The 16,635-nt window shown below is 48.1% G+C and overlaps 3 protein-coding genes across 5 annotated transcripts; 1 reads left to right on the top strand and 2 right to left on the bottom strand.

Moving 5' to 3' along the window:
- The first annotated feature begins 2,232 nt into the window (after nucleotides 1-2,232).
- On the top strand, nucleotides 2,233-5,482 carry fgb (fibrinogen beta chain). Of its 2 annotated transcripts, none has more exons than XM_048971079.1 (7): nucleotides 2,233-2,373; nucleotides 2,551-2,870; nucleotides 3,353-3,536; nucleotides 3,626-3,967; nucleotides 4,247-4,369; nucleotides 4,540-4,825; nucleotides 4,920-5,482. In XM_048971079.1, the coding sequence occupies exons 2-7, from the start codon at nucleotides 2,703-2,705 to the stop codon at nucleotides 5,149-5,151; spliced, it is 1,335 nt and encodes a 444-aa protein (XP_048827036.1). In that variant the 5' UTR covers nucleotides 2,233-2,373; nucleotides 2,551-2,702; the 3' UTR covers nucleotides 5,152-5,482. The 2 variants fall into 2 exon arrangements, with proteins under 2 accessions (XP_048827036.1, XP_048827037.1); XM_048971080.1 differs by having other exon boundaries at nucleotides 2,252-2,393; nucleotides 2,669-2,870.
- A 1,482-nt stretch (nucleotides 5,483-6,964) lies between these two features.
- On the bottom strand, nucleotides 6,965-11,335 carry LOC125704928 (fibrinogen alpha chain). 2 transcript variants are annotated; one of them, XM_048971092.1, is made up of 5 exons: nucleotides 11,208-11,335; nucleotides 9,310-9,410; nucleotides 8,983-9,166; nucleotides 8,493-8,638; nucleotides 6,965-7,963 (listed from the first exon to the last, which is right to left on the bottom strand). In XM_048971092.1, coding segments are annotated over exons 1-5 (735 nt in total). In that variant the 5' UTR covers nucleotides 11,209-11,335; the 3' UTR covers nucleotides 6,965-7,660. The 2 variants fall into 2 exon arrangements, with proteins under 2 accessions (XP_048827049.1, XP_048827048.1); XM_048971091.1 differs by lacking the exon at nucleotides 11,208-11,335 and having other exon boundaries at nucleotides 9,310-9,533.
- Nucleotides 11,336-11,362: 27 nt separating this feature from the next.
- Nucleotides 11,363-15,225, bottom strand: fga (fibrinogen alpha chain). The gene is made up of 6 exons (XM_048971073.1): nucleotides 15,065-15,225; nucleotides 14,655-14,762; nucleotides 14,363-14,546; nucleotides 13,622-13,767; nucleotides 12,656-13,532; nucleotides 11,363-12,182 (listed from the first exon to the last, which is right to left on the bottom strand). Exons 1-6 carry the CDS (start codon nucleotides 15,116-15,118, stop codon nucleotides 11,476-11,478), a joined length of 2,076 nt encoding a protein of 691 aa, XP_048827030.1. The 5' UTR covers nucleotides 15,119-15,225; the 3' UTR covers nucleotides 11,363-11,475.
- Between the last annotated feature and the right edge of the window lie 1,410 nt (nucleotides 15,226-16,635).

Raw genomic sequence — 16,635 nt, 5'->3', positions numbered from 1 at the left:
TCTTGCAAAATAAGTAGTTTTAAAAAAACCTCCTTAATCTTACCCAGATGACCGAAACATCTTAATGCTTAATGCACCCACTGATAACACTGTATTATATCTGATTTCTTTTTGCTATTGCACGAGCGGATACCAACCTGTAAACTTACGGGGGGGGGGGGGGGGGGACAGAAGGCTTAAAATCAGGTTATTAAAGTAGCTGTAGCCCTCTAAGAGCAGAAGCATCAACCCTGCCCCCCCCAAATTCAGACTAGTACAAACCGATCCTTGCCTTGCTTTTCTTTGATTAACCTGCTTTTTCCAGCAGTCACAGAAATGACTGGATGTATCCTTGCTGCCACCCGCAGGTCACATTGTGTCACACGGTTAACTGTCAGAGTGAATCAGGAGCTGAATTGCTCTGCTTTTCAGCTACATTTTTACTCGGTTAATAATTTGGCTGCAGGAAGAGGTTTTAAAATAAGGTCAAAAGTGTCAGTCCTTTCTGGGGGTGTCGGGGGCCGTGGTCTCCTGAGGACATTTTTAAGAATAGAATGTAAATTGTGCAATTTTAAGTCGCGTTTGTGCTTCAGTCTGATTGAATGACACTGACCTCTGATCGTCAACTTTGTTCTCAGCAGATTATTCAGTAAAATATCCCAGTAAAATGGCAGATACAAGAATGAACCTTTAACGTGGCAGATTGGCTCAGCGGGCAGCACTGCTGCTTCAGGCCTTGAAGGTCTGCGGTTTTAATCTCAGTTCTGCTCTCTGTGTGCCTTGGGGTTTCCTGCTATAGTCTGAGGGCACCCCCCCCCCCTCCCCCGTCCAAGAGAAACGATGGCTGCATGCCTTCTTACCAGCGGGGCAGCTGACCTAAAAATGTAGCAAGATGTTAAAAACTAATAATACAGCTATAACGAAAAATGATTTGTGTTATCATGCGTAAACTGGAGATTTATTTGCTAGCAAACTGTATAGTTATGCTATTTTGTGTCATGAAATTGTAATATTATAGAAATAGACCAAAGGTCTGAAGTTCAACATTTGACTAAAATACATGTATTTACAGGCTACAGATGAGCAGCATCGCTGATCTTGCCTCAGTTCAGTTACACAGGACAAAGTTTCTGTTTAACTTTGATCAGGTTGGTCTGGCTGTGATAGTGGGGGGGGGGGGTTGTTGGCCAAATTTGTTTACTAAGCAAAGTCACTGACTCATGTTTTGTCTAGTTTACAATGTGTCTTTATTTAATGTATTTTCATCCAGTCATCGATCCTTATTCTAACTGCTCATCCTGGTCAGGGTCACAGGGGACATGGACCCCATCCCAGTCAGTCACAGGGCACGGGGCTGGGGTACACCCTGGACGGGATGCCGGTCCATTACGGGGCACGGGGCCGGGGTACACCCTGGACGGGATGCCGGTCCATCACAGGGCACGGGCCGGGGTACACCCTGGATGGGATGCCAGTCCCTCACAGGGCATGGGGCTGGGGTACACCCTGGACGGGATGCCGGTCCATCACGGGGCACGGGGCCGGGGTACACCCTGGATGGGATGCCGGTCCATCACAGGGCACGGGGCTGGGGTACACCCTGGACGGGATGCCGGTCCATCACAGGGCACGGGCCGGGGTACACCCTGGATGGGATGCCAGTCCCTCACAGGGCATGGGGCTGGGGTACACCCTGGATGGGATGCCGGTCCATCACAGGGCACGGGGCTGGGGTACACCCTGGACGGGGTGCCGGTCCATCACAGGGCACGGGGCTGGGGTACACCCTGGACGGGATGCCGGTCCATCACAGGGCACGGGGCAGGGGTACACCCTGGACGGGATGCCGGTCCATCACAGGGCACGGGGCTGGGGTACACCCTGGACGGGATGCCGGTCCATCACGGGGCACGGGGCTGGGGTACACCCTGGACGGGATGCCGGTCCATTACGGGGCACGGGGCCGGGGTACACCCTGGACGGGATGCCGGTCCATCACGGATATGATTGAATTTTTTCTGATCCTATGCTGACATGCACACTTACAGGATATCTGATGAGTGGATATTTACACTGCGGTGAGTCAATACACAGTCAGTCCCCAGCGGACGGTCGTTTCCCAAAAGTCCTGCTCAACTTTGCCCCATTCTTGCTGATGTCTTAACGTTCGGAGTTAAACATTCAACTACTGTCCTGCAATCCCCCAGTTACAAAACCCCAGGAGAGGCGTTTGCTGACGCCCCCTGGGTGGATATAGATGTATATATACCTTGGGGAGCTGGACGGCGCCACAACTTTGCTGATCTTCTCTCCACCATGAAGTGGCTGCTGCTCCTTCACCTCTGCGTTTACGGAGTCCTGTGCTCCACAGACACGGACTATGACAACGATGAGGTAAACGCTCCTCTCTCTGAATGGTGGGAATTCAATCTCTACATTAAATACAGCTTTAATGATCCTGTTACCCTGTGATGTCAACGCAGCACATTTTCCCAGCAATATTAATTGTAGCAATTCGTGCTTTTTGGCTAATAAAGGTCTATGTGTGTCTCTCTCTCTTTTCTCCTTCAGGATGACACAGGGGTAAGAATTTGGTTTGATTCTGAATCTGAAAATAACGGCTATAATGAGAACTAGTCGCAGCTGGTCGGGGCCGCTCTCACACACAAGCCTCTCTGCCGTCTCAGACTAACCCGCTGGACCCGAGGGGCCACAGACCTGTCATGGTGGGCAGGGAGCGTTACAATGTGCCCCAGCCAGCCCCTCCACCCGTCAGCGGCGGCTCCACGTACCGCGGCCGGCCGACTCCCGCGCCTGTGCGCGCGCCGCAGAGGCAGCAGAAGGAGGAGCTTCCCGAGTCGGGCGGCTGCACCCACGCGTCGGAGCTGATGGTCAGCTCGCCTCTCCCACTTTGACCAGTCAAATCAGTTTATTTATAAAGCACATTTAAAAACACCAACGTGCTGTACAACACAGTAAACCAACACCACACATAACATCCTACAATAAAATTTATAATAGTAAATCCAATAACGGATATCACTATGCACAGAATCCAACAGTACAATCTAATCCAATGATGACATGCAACACTAACATCCAAGATGCAAATGCTATTGAGTAAAAATATGTCGTTAATCCGGATTTGGATTAACCCAAATTGCAATTTGCAATTGTGATTGATGGAGCTGATCTGATCTGAAATGGAAAACTATTCCAAAGAGTCAGAGCAACAACTGCAGAGGCACAGTCATACGTAGCGCAGGAATTTTCGTTCAGGGGCCGTTTTCCAATAAAATATCCTTACTGGAATATGGGTAAAACAGTTAAATCATAACTTGAAAGTGTTTTGTTTTGCGTTTAAATTTTTTAGGGGGTTTTATGTCCAACGGGGTGCGAACTTAAAACCATCCTGTTGAAACAAGAAAAGAACATTAAAGGGACCATCCTTGAACTCAGACGGGACGTGACTGACCTGTCCAGGTCCTCTAACAATATTTACCGCTACGTGGACGGCCTGTCATCGCAGGTCCGCGAGAGGCAGCGCCTCACCGACGGTAAGGGCTCGCGTGAACGCACACCCTAACTCCCACCGCAGTTTATCACTGCCGTGCCAATTACCATGCTGTCCACCCTCGCCTTTCAGATAACGGGAACGTCGTCAACGAGTACACAAATGACCTGGAGCAGCAGCACGCCTTCATCAAGGACACCATTGACACCAACTTCCCGTCCAACATCCGCATCCTCCAGCAGGTGCTGGAGAGTGTGCGCGGAAAAATCCAGAAGATCGAGGCAGCCATCTTGGCTCAGAGGGAGAAATGCAACAAGCCTTGTGCTGTCTCGTGTCCCATCCCGGTAGTCTCCGGAAAGGAGTGCGAGGACATCTACCGCAAGGGAGGAGACGTCTCCGAGATGTACCTCATCCAGCCAGACTCATTCTTCAAGCCCTACAAGGTCTACTGTGACATGACCACTCTTAATGGAGGTACAGTTACTCTATCACAGTCTTACCCAGCCCAGTCCTCGGGGGTCCAGAACTTTGACGCTTCCAGCTCCCTGCCAGACAGTGCACATTTTTGCTTCCTCTCATGCCCTGGCAGGGAGCTAAGAGGGAGCAAAGACATGGTCTGTGGGTCCCCAAGGATTGGCTTGGGGAAATCTGTTGTAGGCATCTAATCCTTATGTGCAGGTCCTTTCGTGGTGATAGCACACGTCGTGCTGTGCATTAGCTGAAGGTTTGCTAATGCGGATGTTCCTTTCCAAGGCTGGACCTTGATCCAGAACCGGCAAGATGGTAGCGTGGACTTTGGTAGAAGGTGGGATAATTACAGGTCTGGGTTTGGAAACATCGCTTCTGCGGACACAAAAGGATTCTGCAAAGTCCCAGGTGATAATAAACCCACTACAACCGAATAAAAACCCCACAAAATGACGTTTCTTTTATACTCTTCCTTACTTATTTTCAGATGTAGCGTGTACTATATGTAATATGAGTCAATATAAAATATCTAAAATTTTTATTCTATACAAAAATGCATGATGTTCTATTTTTCTTAGGAGAGTACTGGCTGGGAAACGACCGGATCAGTCAGCTCACCAAGATCGGTCCAACCGAGGTCCTGTATGAGATGACCGACTGGTCCGGTGCTCGTGTCCAAGCTAGATACCAGCAGTTCACTGTGCAGGGGGAGAACACCAACTACCAGCTGGCCGTGGCTGGCTACTCCGGCACCGCCGGAGATACCCTCCTCATGGGGGCCCGGGAGCTGGTGGGCGAGAACCGGACCATGACGATACACAACGGCATGATGTTCAGCACCTACGACAGAGACAATGACAACTGGTGAGTACAGCAGGGAGGACGTGCTGATCAAAGACCTTCGGAAGCCTCCGTAAGCCTCCGTCCCTGCTGATGGGGTGATGGTGTGTCTCTCCAGGCTGCCCGGGGACCCGTCCAAGCAGTGCTCCAGGGAGGACGGCGGGGGCTGGTGGTACAATCGCTGCCACTCAAGCAACCCCAATGGCCGGTACTACTGGGGAGGAGCCTATACCAGGCAGATGGCCAAGCACGGCACAGATGACGGCATCGTGTGGATGAACTGGAAGGGGTCCTGGTATTCCTTGAAGGCTATCAGCATGAAGATCAGGCCATTTTTCCCCTCTCGATAGTCAACATGTAGCGCAGGCTGCTCCACCATGTCCCGGCAAAAAAAGGATGGCCAACCATGACAATGGAAGCAGCAGTCTGGCATGTTCCGCCGTGCTCAGGGACAAAGCGTGCCAAGACAGTGTTCAAAAGTAACCAATCCCCAGCAGGCGCTAAAAGGCATTAAAAGCAACACTGAATCAATGAAAACAAAACATGCTAGGCAGATTTATTGTCCAGCAATTTTTATTTAAAAATAAAAACATTTAAAATACAAGATGACCTTTTTAAAACGTGTGACTCCTCCGAAGAAGCAATTTTGTTCCTCTGCTCAATAAAATTTGTTGAAGATCATTTGACATACATGTGCTGTTTAATATATATATATATATATATATATATATATATATATATATATATAGAGAGAGAGAGAGAGAGAGAGAGATCTATTTAAGTGACCCCTGAACAAGCAGTTAGCAAAGTGTTTGCAAGTGAATGTTTGTAACCTGAAGGTATGACCACAGAAAAGGCAGTTCACTTTGGTGTTTGGGGTTTAGCGCTTAATGGCTGTGGACTGATTTTGACTCCTGTGGATAATTATCAACGACATTCAGCAGTCAAATACGTTGTAAACTGAAATTTGTCAGAGCTGAGATGAAGGACAAAAGTTCTGATGTATCTCTAAGAGCGAAGGTTAGAGTTGTCTAGAATATGGTATTTTGCTATCGGTATGCCTGCTGCATAGTCTACTTGCTGTCACCGAATAATATTAATAAAAATAAACATGCCTGTAATATGAAACGAGGGGCCACAGAACTGAAATATGAATTATGAAACTCGTCATAAGATCCCATTGACAACATTTCAAAAGAGTTGGAGGTGAGTGTTGAATACTGCCTCAGTGCTATTGGTATTACAGATAACATGCTGAATACATCATTTTGGTAAGTAGCTTCATCAGTGAGGGATCACACAGAAATTAGACATGAACGTCTGTGTCTCCACAAAGCAACAATCACTCAAAGATCGGCTTTATTAATCTGTCCTAATCCATCTTCCAGCCGCTTAGCCTAAGCAGAGTTGTGGACAGGGCCGTTAACCCTTACCTGACATCCTAAGACATACGCACACCCTGCTCTCCTAAATGCATGCTTTTGGGCTGATGCAGAACTCCAGACTATGTGGAGGAAATGCATACAACGCAGGAACAACATGCAAACTCCACAAATGGAGTGGGATTCTAACCCATACAGGGCTACCCACTGCACCACAGGGCTACCCGCTACACTGCAATGTTACCCAGTGCACCACAGGGCTACCCGCTACACTGCAATGTTACCCAGTGCACCACCGGGCTACCCGCTACACCGCAATGTTACCCGCAACACCACAATATTACCCGCTGCACCACAGGGCTACCTGCTACACTGCAATGTTACCCACTGCACCACAGGGCTACCCACTACTCCACAATGCTACCCGCAACACCACAATATTACCCGCTGCACCACAGGGCTACCCGCTACACTGCAATGTTACCCAGTGCACCACCGGGCTACCCGCTACACCACAATGTTACCCGCAACACCACAATATTACCCAGTGCACCACAGGGCTACCTGCTACACTGCAATGTTACCCACTGCACCATAAGGCTACCCGCTACACCGCAATGTTACCCACTGCACCATAAGGCTACCTGCTACACCGCAATGTTACCCACTGCACCACAATGCTACTCAATACGCTACAAGGTTACCCACCACACCACAAGACGTCAAATAATTTCATATATGCCTTTTAAAAATAACAAAAATATATTAAGTAATACAAGGGTCATTCAATGTTTTTCTTTATTATTAATTGTACGTTTGCATTTGTTTTAGCATGTCTTCCGCGTGGATTCCCCTGCCCTGTGTTTGTACACGGTCAGTATGGAGTTCCACAGCCGGAAGCGCGCGGACTGCGGAGGAAGACGAGGGAGGCCAGCCAGGCGTCGCCTCAGCTTCATCACAAGATGGCTCCGTCTGGGGATTTCCTCAGGAAATGGAGAGATGGAGGGCGGTGGAGGATGTGGGGCTTTTAGGGGAGTAGGGGCAGCAGATGCACACTGATCACGGTGATTATGAAATCATAGACCATCAAATATCAAACACCCTGTGTTCTTAAGGTCGCCAAGGAACATTTGGTGACTAATTCTAACTAGTTAGTTTAACTTAACCTATAAGTCACATACATTATAGCCATCAGGACTGTATCAGATCTCAGTTGCTGAGGGAGTGTAAAGGACATTAAAAAGTTCTAACATGAATATAAAATTGCTGACAAATTGAAAAACTGAGAAAAGCATAGTCATGAATGGAAAGGCATGATTCCATCCTTCCACGTACTCATGACAAACACAGTTAGTTACTGTATCCCCGGCAGTAGTTATCACAGCAAACTGCTCTACCACTTTTTTAGCTACAAACTGCCAACATACAAGTATAGAACCCATTAATGTATGTACTCCGTACATCAATGAATGTTTCATTAGTCATGATCTTCCAGCACGTGTTCTAGCGCAAGCTGATATTGTTCAATGTCTTCAAACTGGTTGATAAATTCTTGTCTTTCCAATGGCAGGTTTCCATACGAGGTAAATGCCGGATTTTTACTCCTTGACTTCATTTGCCTCCTTGCTAGAGTCCTGCTAGGTCGCTTCTCCTGTATGGATGTTCGGTCGAACAATGACAGCTCTCGATCCAGGCTCTGGTAGCTCTCCACGTTGGCATGGTACATGATGGCACCTCCACAGGAACCATGGCAGCTGCGGATCTTAATGTCAACGTCCACCTAACAAACAGGAGCGAGAATAAACATGTACTATCAGAGGACCGGCTTACTGTTTAACTATAAACAAGCTCACAAATCCTTGACTTTGTCCGAGAATATTTGATATACGGCTTACACTATGGTAAACTTCAGCGTCATCCGAGTCTGCTGAAGTGATCAACTTAAAATAAGAAATTTTGGGATGTTTATAAAGGGGTGGTGCGTGATTCAGTTGTTTAGAACACTGTGTCTGTGATCAGAAGGTCACTTGTTCTAATCCTATGGTCGCTACAGTGATTTCACCATTAGGTCCCTACTGATGTCCTTTAATCTCTTGCTGTTCAAGGGATTATATGATCTTACTTTCCCAGAGAAAGTATGTTGTTTTGGATGCATGCATTGGCTAAATAATAGGGACATATCTGCTGTGGGACCGAGTGGTTAAACTCAGCTTTATAATCTGGGAAGTAGCGTAAAAGCAGCAGGTGCAGCGAAGCTCCCGATGGCCCACATGAGCTGTGAGGCACGCAGAGCTGGCTTGTGCCCTCACCTCCGCTTTCCTCGCCTCGGTCACCTGCCTCTGAACGAGGCCATACTGCGCGCGAAGCCTCTCTGCCAGCTCAACTGCACGTCTGCGCAGGGATGTCAGGTTACTGCGCAGCTGTGCGAAGAGCTCCAGGTACTCCATCTCAGCGACTGCGGTAGACAGGTCAGAAGGTTATTGGTTCAAATCCCAGAGTCGGCAGAGTGATTTCACCATTGGGCCATTGTGCAAAGCACTTAACCCCCAATTGCTTGAAGGACTAGTTGACCCTGCTTCGGTTTGAGGGAAAACGTGTCCGACAAATAAAAACTGAGTAACATCAGCTACAACCACTGAGAGTTACATGTTTCTCCACAGTTAAGCTACACGATTTTAACTCAGAGATGTGTATAAAACATTTAGAAAGAATCTGATGGCCAAGTTATAAGGCAATCAGGGCAACACCACATACTCAAGTAGGTACCACGGATTACCATCTAGATCAAGCATGACTTACCATAATGTCTCACAATGGGTTTTCTCTGGTCGGCGTACAGCTGTTTGGTCACAATCATGGATTTAGAAATCTCATGTCTGTCCTCTCCCATCCTCGCACACACCCTCTTTAAACGCTCCTGGAAGATTCTCTGCGCATCATCGATGAGGCCTCGCATGCGACACCCCGAAGGGCACCTGTCAGACTGACAGCACCAAGGACTGTGTCACACACCATGGTACGTGTCCTGCTGCAGTGACAGTGCGTAGCTTCCAGTCTAGTCCAGTTCTTTGGCCTAAACCGCAATTCATTTATTGATACGGAGAGCTTAGCCTCAGCCTGACGTACCCATTCATGGTCTGAGCACAGGGGGCGGCGTGACCCCCCCGCAGTGCAGCTGTGCTTCTGGGTTTTGGGGGGCGCAGGCTGCACCTTGGGCATTTTACACACTGTGGTAGAAAAAAAGATGCAGTGTGACTCATGACACCTTAAATCCTCACTCAGCACCTGTGAGGAATATTCATAATGTACCATAATTGTGAGTGTGATGGACCGGCATCCCATCCAGTGTGTTCCCCAGCCCCCCACCCAGTGATGGACCGGCATCCCGTCCAGGGTGTACCCCGGCCCCGTGCCCTGTGATGGACCGGCATCCCGTCCAGGGTGTTCCCCAGCCCCCCACACCCTGTAATGGACCGGCATCCCGTCCAGGGTGTACCCCAGCCCCCCACCCAGTAATGGACCGGCATCCCGTCCAGGGTGTACCCCGGCCCCGTGCCCTGTGATGGACCGGCATCCCGTCCAGGGTGTTCCCCAGCCCCCCACCCCCCCACCCTGTAATGGACCGGCATCCCGTCCAGGGTGTACCCCGGCCCCGTGCCCTGTGACGGACCGGCATCCCCAGCCCTGCACCCTGTGCCACCCTGGATCGGAACCAAACCATGACCCCGTACTGGATTAGCGGGGGGAAGATGGATCCTTAAATAGCTGCTCATGGTTTACATACAGTGCTGGCAGAAAGTCGTGTCACACCTGCACATATCCTCGGCACAAATTAAAAAGCACCCAGTGAGGTCGCTTGTCAGTGATCTTCAACTCAGAACAGCTCTTTTAGAGCTATAATTTGGGTTTTAATTTATTACTACTTGAAATTAATGTTTTACTTAAACCTACTAACTGTTTCTAATATGATTTACATATTTTTGTAAAGAAAAGAATAAAGTAATGATTTTTGTTGTAACACCAATAAACTTGGAGCAAACATCCCAAGACTTTCTGTGAGCGCTGTACATTACTTGAAAGCGTGGTATGTTTAATATGCACTGGAATGCACCAAGCAACTATGGGAACATGCAAACGACACAAGCGTGCGCAGTTTACACAGAGCACACTGTCCAGGGACCAAGTCGGCAGACACAACTGTCAATAATCGCGACATGAATGTAACTTTAAGTGTTTGTCCAGGACTGAATGTTCCCACTGGTGAAAAATGAAGCTAACATAAAGGTCAAAGACCCAGAGGTGAACACACTGCGATGTTGCAACTTCAGGAGTAATGAGTGAATCCAAAATAATCCTGCTCCTTCGCGGGGACCAAATTCCATATGCAGATATATGTACTTCATAAGCCCTCACAGAGCTGTACCACAGGCCAGCTGTCTGCCAGATCTGTGCACCTCCTCTCCATGATGTTTTAGAAAATGATGGCCGTTCCTTAGCGCAGGCTAGCATTTAGTTGTGAGGTTGACCTGTGCCGTTACCAGCCATCTGCGGCTGGTCAAACAATAGAAGGTACACAGTCTAAAGGTTTTAGATTTTAGATTTAGCCTTGGAAAAGGTGCAACATAGGGCTACAAGAATGATACCTGGTCTTAGAGGAATGTCTTAAGATGAGAGGTTAGCTGAGCTGAATCTGTTTAATCTCAAGCAGAGGAGACTAAGGGGGGACATGTGTTTGTAGCCTCCTTGTGTTTGTGAATTTCTTATGTTCTTATCTTATTCTGGCTTGTCCATGCACCTCTTAGCATACGGCTAATGACATTGAGCTTTTTTGCTAATTCAACAATTGTAAACATCGTAAAACAGGAAGGCTAGTAAAAATGCAAAGTAAATTCCAAAGCATCCAGTTAACGTGATGCTAGAAGCTCAGAGACAGCCTGTAGCTTTTTTAAGGAGAACTAGCCTATTTGAGGAGATGTAGGTTATTTGGTTTCTGACAAGTCAGAGAATTTAGAGAGCAGACTCACTGCGGCCCTTAGACTCCCTGGTCTGGGCATTTCATTTCACTCAGTGGCAACGCCCTGGCAGTGTCACTTCTAGGAAACAAAAATAAAGATATTATCAGGGCTGGGCCAATTCTGCTGGGATCTCATAGATGAGTATTGAAAAAACACAAGCACAATGGCTGAGAAAACATGGCTTTATTAACAAGCTGCTTGGAGTTACATGGCTGCATTTTTGTACATTTATCTCATGAGGTATTTGCACATTCATCCTCTAAAGGCCCACAGATGATCACATGATGTCGACTGGTCGTATTTTCATTCTGACAGTTTTTAGCGAGTAGTCCGCCGGCCGGAATGTCAGCCACACCACACCGTTCTCAATCTCGTAGGGAGTATTACTGCCCAGGTCGTACTGCCCCCCTCTGTAATAGATGCCGTTGAGGTTGGCCGACTGGCAGTTGTTGTACCACCAGCCCCCTCCGTACATTTCGGCACAGTTCTCCTCCCACTTGTCCTGATCCCTGTCATATGTGCTGAATTTCATGTCAGCATGAGAGAGGAATGCACCCAGATTGGCTGAGCCCCTCACCAGAGCATCCCCGGCCTCCCCGACGTAATCCGAGACGCTCAGAGGGTAGCCCTCAGACTCTGACCCTAAACTGATGGAGTACTCAGCATAGGAGGCCCGGCCATCCCAGTCCTCCAGCTCCACCCTCAGTATGCTCTCACCCTGGGTGAGGGAGTGTAGGTGCTTATTTCCCAGCCAAACCTCCCCATGTCCCTGCTCATCTACACTTCCAAAGCCTTCCTTGTAGTTGTCCCAGGTCCGGTTGAAGTTAACGGACCCGTCCATTCTCTGCTGCACCAGGACCCAGCCTCCGAGCACTGTGTCCTGATCGCAGTAGACCTGCACTACATCGTCTGAGCCCTCGGGTTTAATTTTGAACAGGCCGCTTTTATGTCCTGCCGCATGCTTCTGGAGGATATCGAGACAATCTGAAACGATATTACACCTGCAAATTAGCGTTTAGCAATGTGGGCCAAGAGATCCAGAGAGTAGCATTGTATCTTCTGGGTTGCTTATCCCTGGACGTTTCCTTCATTCCTCCCAAATCATTCTATTCCTCTTCTCCATAGTAATGGACTAAAACGTGACATCTAAGCAAAGCATTTCTGCCTGTCAGAATGGCAAGTCTGCCTTTTAAAATTTGCTTTACTGAACATCTCCCTTGTTGGGATTGGCTAGGCTAACTGCCAACTTGACCAGATTGGATGTGCAAACAATATTATAGTCAAATTAAAAATGCCTTTTATACGAAGTTCACTAGGCCCTCAATTATGATGTCCTTGATGTTTATGGGTGAAAATGTAATATTTGCAATAGAATCATCTTTGTGCAGCTTGGTTTGCTATGTGTGTCGCAGCTTTAAGGCGGAGCAGCCATGTTGGTTATGGGCTGACTGGTGTACCTTTTCCAACATAATCCCTCTTCTTTCGGTCCTGGGAGCCCTTGAAGCTGCGTGCGTGGATGTCCGGCATGTCGTCCTCCATGTCCGTGTGATGGAAAGCCCCGAGATCATCCCCCATTATAGTTTTAGTGCTTGACTTAAAAACCGTCTTGCTTGACCCGCTTGTGATACTCTTAGAGTTGGGTGAGGACAGCAAGCTGTCGAACTCGCTAAAAAACTCATCGTCACCGCGGCCAATCTGGGTGATGGACTTTGAGGGTTTCCCCATTTCGGAGAAAATGCTGCTTATGTCACCGCCGGTGCTGCTCAGTTTGACTGTGTAGCCGTCTCCGGTGATCTCCTTCCCCGTTTTGGCCATGTTAATCAGCGTACTGTCGTCCAGCCCTTCACACCCGGGCCCACCCCCGATTACCTCAAATTTTTCCACAGGGCCGTCTTTGGTGTGTGTGACCTGTTTTCGGATGGTTCTGGTGCACTGCACAGTTTGAGTGGTGATGTGAGAGGTGGAGCCCGATGCGGTGCCGGAACCTGTTTGCTGAGCCGTACCTGAGGTCTTACTAACACTGGCAGGTGCCGATTGGCCGGAGGTCGGGATCTCCAGCGTTAACTTCACCTGCCCGACATCCGAGAAGTAGTCCTGCTTCTGTTCCCCTCCGTCTGCCGCGCCGGCCTTGAAGTGGCTGGGCACGACCACGTCCTTCATCACCCTGCTCTTCATCACTTTCAGCGCGCTGACGGTCTCCGCGCTCTGCAGCTTCATGGCCTCCAAGCTACTGAGGTGTTTCTCCAGGGTGACATAACTCTCTTTGTCCACCTGGTATTCCGCATAGGCGACGCATGACCCTTTGCAAGACCGCAGCTTTATATCGATGTCAACCTGCGAAGGGGACCGCATATACGTTCAAAAGTCTTTGAACTTATCCGTGTCAGTAATAGGTGTGTACGGCAATACAGCTGGAAATTTACCTCTGTTCTCTCCAACTCCTTAACCTGCTCCCGCACTCGGCTTTTCAGAGCTTCCAGAATTTTCAATTGCTGGTCAATTCTCACCTTCAGGGTCAGAATTCTTTCACGGAGCTGCTCGGCGAGTGACTTGAACCTATTGTCCTGCCCTGGGTCCACAAAGAGTGCCGTGTTATGCCGATAATAAGGATAAGGAATAACCAATACAGGAAACACAGCATTTTTAGTAAGAGAAAATGGTAGCTTGAAGAATCAGAAATGGCGGCTCAAACTGTACATGTTGAAAGTTTTATGTTGTTAAGTCAGTAGCCAGGTTCCGTCTAATGACTGTGGTAACAACAGTGTCAACAATGAAATATGCAGTAGGAATCCATAAGAGAAGCTACATAACTATACAAAAGCTGTAACTGATTATCATTATTTTCAGCCAAATATGACTGCGCTGCAATTTGTCTGGCTTACTGAGGACATCCCAGAGGGGGGAGAGGTCAGGTGACTAGCCAGTTCATTCACTGCACATGCGACCAATGTTACAAAGTTAACCTCTCTGTGTTTTCTCGGCTACACAGTTCTCGAAGTCCAATCCCATAATCAGATAGCGGCCATTTTGTTTGCCTTTATATTTCACCCAGGCTGAAGCTGAAATCACTTCTATTTTGTCACCTACATGCCGGTTTCTTAAGCCAAGTCTCCATTCCTGCTCAGTTCTCTTCTATGGCTAAAAGAGGCACTACTGTCACTCACCAGCATCTGTCAGCAGCTTCTCCCGGATATAGTCATAGGTCTGCTTGCTGACCTGATCCGTCGTCTTGTAGTTCCTGCGGTTCTCCTCTAAAAACCTGCGAATCTTGTCAATTTTTGCTAGGAGCTCTCGGTCAGTCTGTTCTAAGATCCCATTAATCCTACAGCCAGAAGGACATTTGGGACCCTGCATATTTATAAAGAACAAAATAAGAGGAAGAGTTAGTGTCCTTATTCAGATATTATAGTAGATGCATGTGAATCATCCAGTCAGTCATGGAAGGTCACTACTCACCCAGTCTTCATCTGCACAGAAAGGCCAGCTCTTCTCAGTTTTGCACGTTTCGCTTTTGTAAGCGTGCTCGACGGGCCGGTTTCCTCTCGGCCCCACTGTGGGCTCGGGCTGTGGCAAGAAAGTGTTTAATGCAGTGTCACCCAATCCGGTCCTCAGGGACCCACAGATAGTCCATGTTTAAGCAAAAACGTGGGCCGTCTGTGGGTCCTCGAGGACTAGGTTGGGAAACATTGGCTTAAAGGAAAACACATTTGAGCATGTAGCATCATATACGCAAGAAAACACGGAAAATAGCAAAGAAAAAATTGATACTTTGGTAATCAGTAGCTTGGAGTTAAAATATTAACATTAAAAGAAATCCAGCAGTCATGTTCATGTAATGGTAGCTGTTATATGCGCTGCCTGCATACCTGGACTGGGAAAAGGAGCACGGACAAAGCAAACGTAATGGACAGCAGCCTCATCTTCCTTCTCTTTCGTGGAGGCTTCGGGGAATGCGAGATCCCAGTGGTGCTACACTGAATTTGAACCTGCTGATGACAAAACTGCAGTTACTCACTGTTTGTCTATCTACCATGATTGTCCAAAGGTCATTAAAGAACATCACATGAAAAGGACACCCGGATCGATTCTGGCTGCACCTCAGTCTGCCGATAAGTGGACTGGGGGCTCCATGTTGATTTTGAGAGTGGTTTTGTTGTTTTTGGGTTATCTGTTAAGGCAAATACACCCACACGACCTCCCGAAAGGCCTGCCCACATGCCCGTAATTCCCTCAGGACACTCTCCGTGCCCGTAGTTGATGGCCGCTCTTCGGGCACACTATTCCTTGGCCAGGTTTTGCCATCTGTCTTCCAGGAAATCAGGTGCGCATAAACGCTTGTTGAAAAAGCGGAAGTCCACAGTCTTCAGGCTCGCAGAATGTTTGGGTTATCTGTTGTGGTTTAGCACAGGCAAATAACATCTCAGCTCCAGCACACTGGCAGTTGCGTAAAACGATTTCTAAATGGCAGAGCGTTGCTCGGAAAGGTAGCTGACTTGTTTTGATAGTAGTGAATCATGGGATAGGCGGTTTAAAGAACAGATTTAGCAACAAAGAATGATAAGAAAAATGTTTTGCGAAGGAAGAAAGGGTGACATTCCCACATGAAGCGATTTGCTGAAACGTTCAGGCAGCGTGTGGCTCAGTATGCAGAGTCATTGTAATTTACTTCCAGTGAATGATGTTAGAATTATCTGCAGTATTTGCCCCCATGCTAATCAATTTTAGTTGAATGAATGAATGTTACATTTACACTCTTCAAGACACCCAAAGTGCTTTACAAAACCAACGGGGAGCCATTTCAAGCACCACCACTGTGTGGCCCCCACCAGTACGCTCACCACACAGTAGTTAAGGTGGTGAAGGGGCAGGAGAGAATTCACCAGTTAGATACAGGGGATGATTAGGTGGCCAGATCTGAAAGGGCCACAGTGGGCAATTTTAGCCAGGACATTGGGCTACCATCCAGTGATCCTTTATGAGCTCAGAGAGTCAGCACCTCGGTTTTATGTCTCATCTGAAGGACGGCACCATTGTTACAGCACAGTGACCCCGTCACTGCACTGGGCCGCTGGAATCCACACTGACCACAGGATTCCCTCCCCCTGTTCGCCACAGTGTCCCTGTCACTGCACTGGGATCCACACAAACCTCAGAATAGACTGACCTATTGGCCACACCAACACAGGTTCCAGCATCAACAATGCTGCCTGTCTGCATGTTGCCTGTGTGCATGCTGCCTGTATGCGTGCTACCTGTCTGCGTACTGCCTGTCTGCGTGCTACCTGTCTGCGTGCTACCTGTCTGCGTGCTGCCTGTATGCGTGCTGCCTGTATGCATAGTTCACTGGATTTAATGGAACACTGGTGACTTTTTTAAATAGCCGGTTTATTGATTTCTGTTTGGTATTTCCTGTTTATTTCATTACATCGTACAACAT

This window comes from Brienomyrus brachyistius, chromosome 12 (genome assembly GCF_023856365.1).
Source record: "Brienomyrus brachyistius isolate T26 chromosome 12, BBRACH_0.4, whole genome shotgun sequence".
NCBI lineage: Eukaryota > Metazoa > Chordata > Actinopteri > Osteoglossiformes > Mormyridae > Brienomyrus > Brienomyrus brachyistius.
This window is presented reverse-complemented; position numbering and strand designations above follow the sequence as displayed.

What these genes read in the sequence shown, in the direction of transcription:
- fgb (XM_048971080.1), top strand. Translation starts at nt 2,296, where the DNA reads ATGAAGTGGCTGCTGCTCCTTCACCTCTGCGTTTACGGAGTCCTGTGC. An exon ending in CATGACCACTCTTAATGGAG is followed by an intron (nt 3,968 to 4,246) that starts GTACAGTTACTC and finishes TTCCTTTCCAAG; the next exon opens with GCTGGACCTTGATCCAGAAC. An exon ending in AGGATTCTGCAAAGTCCCAG is followed by an intron (nt 4,370 to 4,539) that starts GTGATAATAAAC and finishes TATTTTTCTTAG; the next exon opens with GAGAGTACTGGCTGGGAAAC.
- LOC125704928 (XM_048971091.1), bottom strand. Translation starts at nt 9,525, where the DNA reads ATGGGATGCCGGTCCATCACACTCACAATTATGGTACATTATGAATAT. An exon ending in TGTGCTCAGACCATGAATGG is followed by an intron (nt 9,167 to 9,309) that starts GTACGTCAGGCT and finishes TGGTGCTGTCAG; the next exon opens with TCTGACAGGTGCCCTTCGGG. An exon ending in CCGAGGCGAGGAAAGCGGAG is followed by an intron (nt 7,964 to 8,492) that starts GTGAGGGCACAA and finishes CCTGTTTGTTAG; the next exon opens with GTGGACGTTGACATTAAGAT.
- fga (XM_048971073.1), bottom strand. Translation starts at nt 15,118, where the DNA reads ATGAGGCTGCTGTCCATTACGTTTGCTTTGTCCGTGCTCCTTTTCCCA. An exon ending in TGCTCCTTTTCCCAGTCCAG is followed by an intron (nt 14,763 to 15,064) that starts GTATGCAGGCAG and finishes TTCTTGCCACAG; the next exon opens with CCCGAGCCCACAGTGGGGCC. An exon ending in GAGGGATTATGTTGGAAAAG is followed by an intron (nt 12,183 to 12,655) that starts GTACACCAGTCA and finishes ATATCGTTTCAG; the next exon opens with ATTGTCTCGATATCCTCCAG.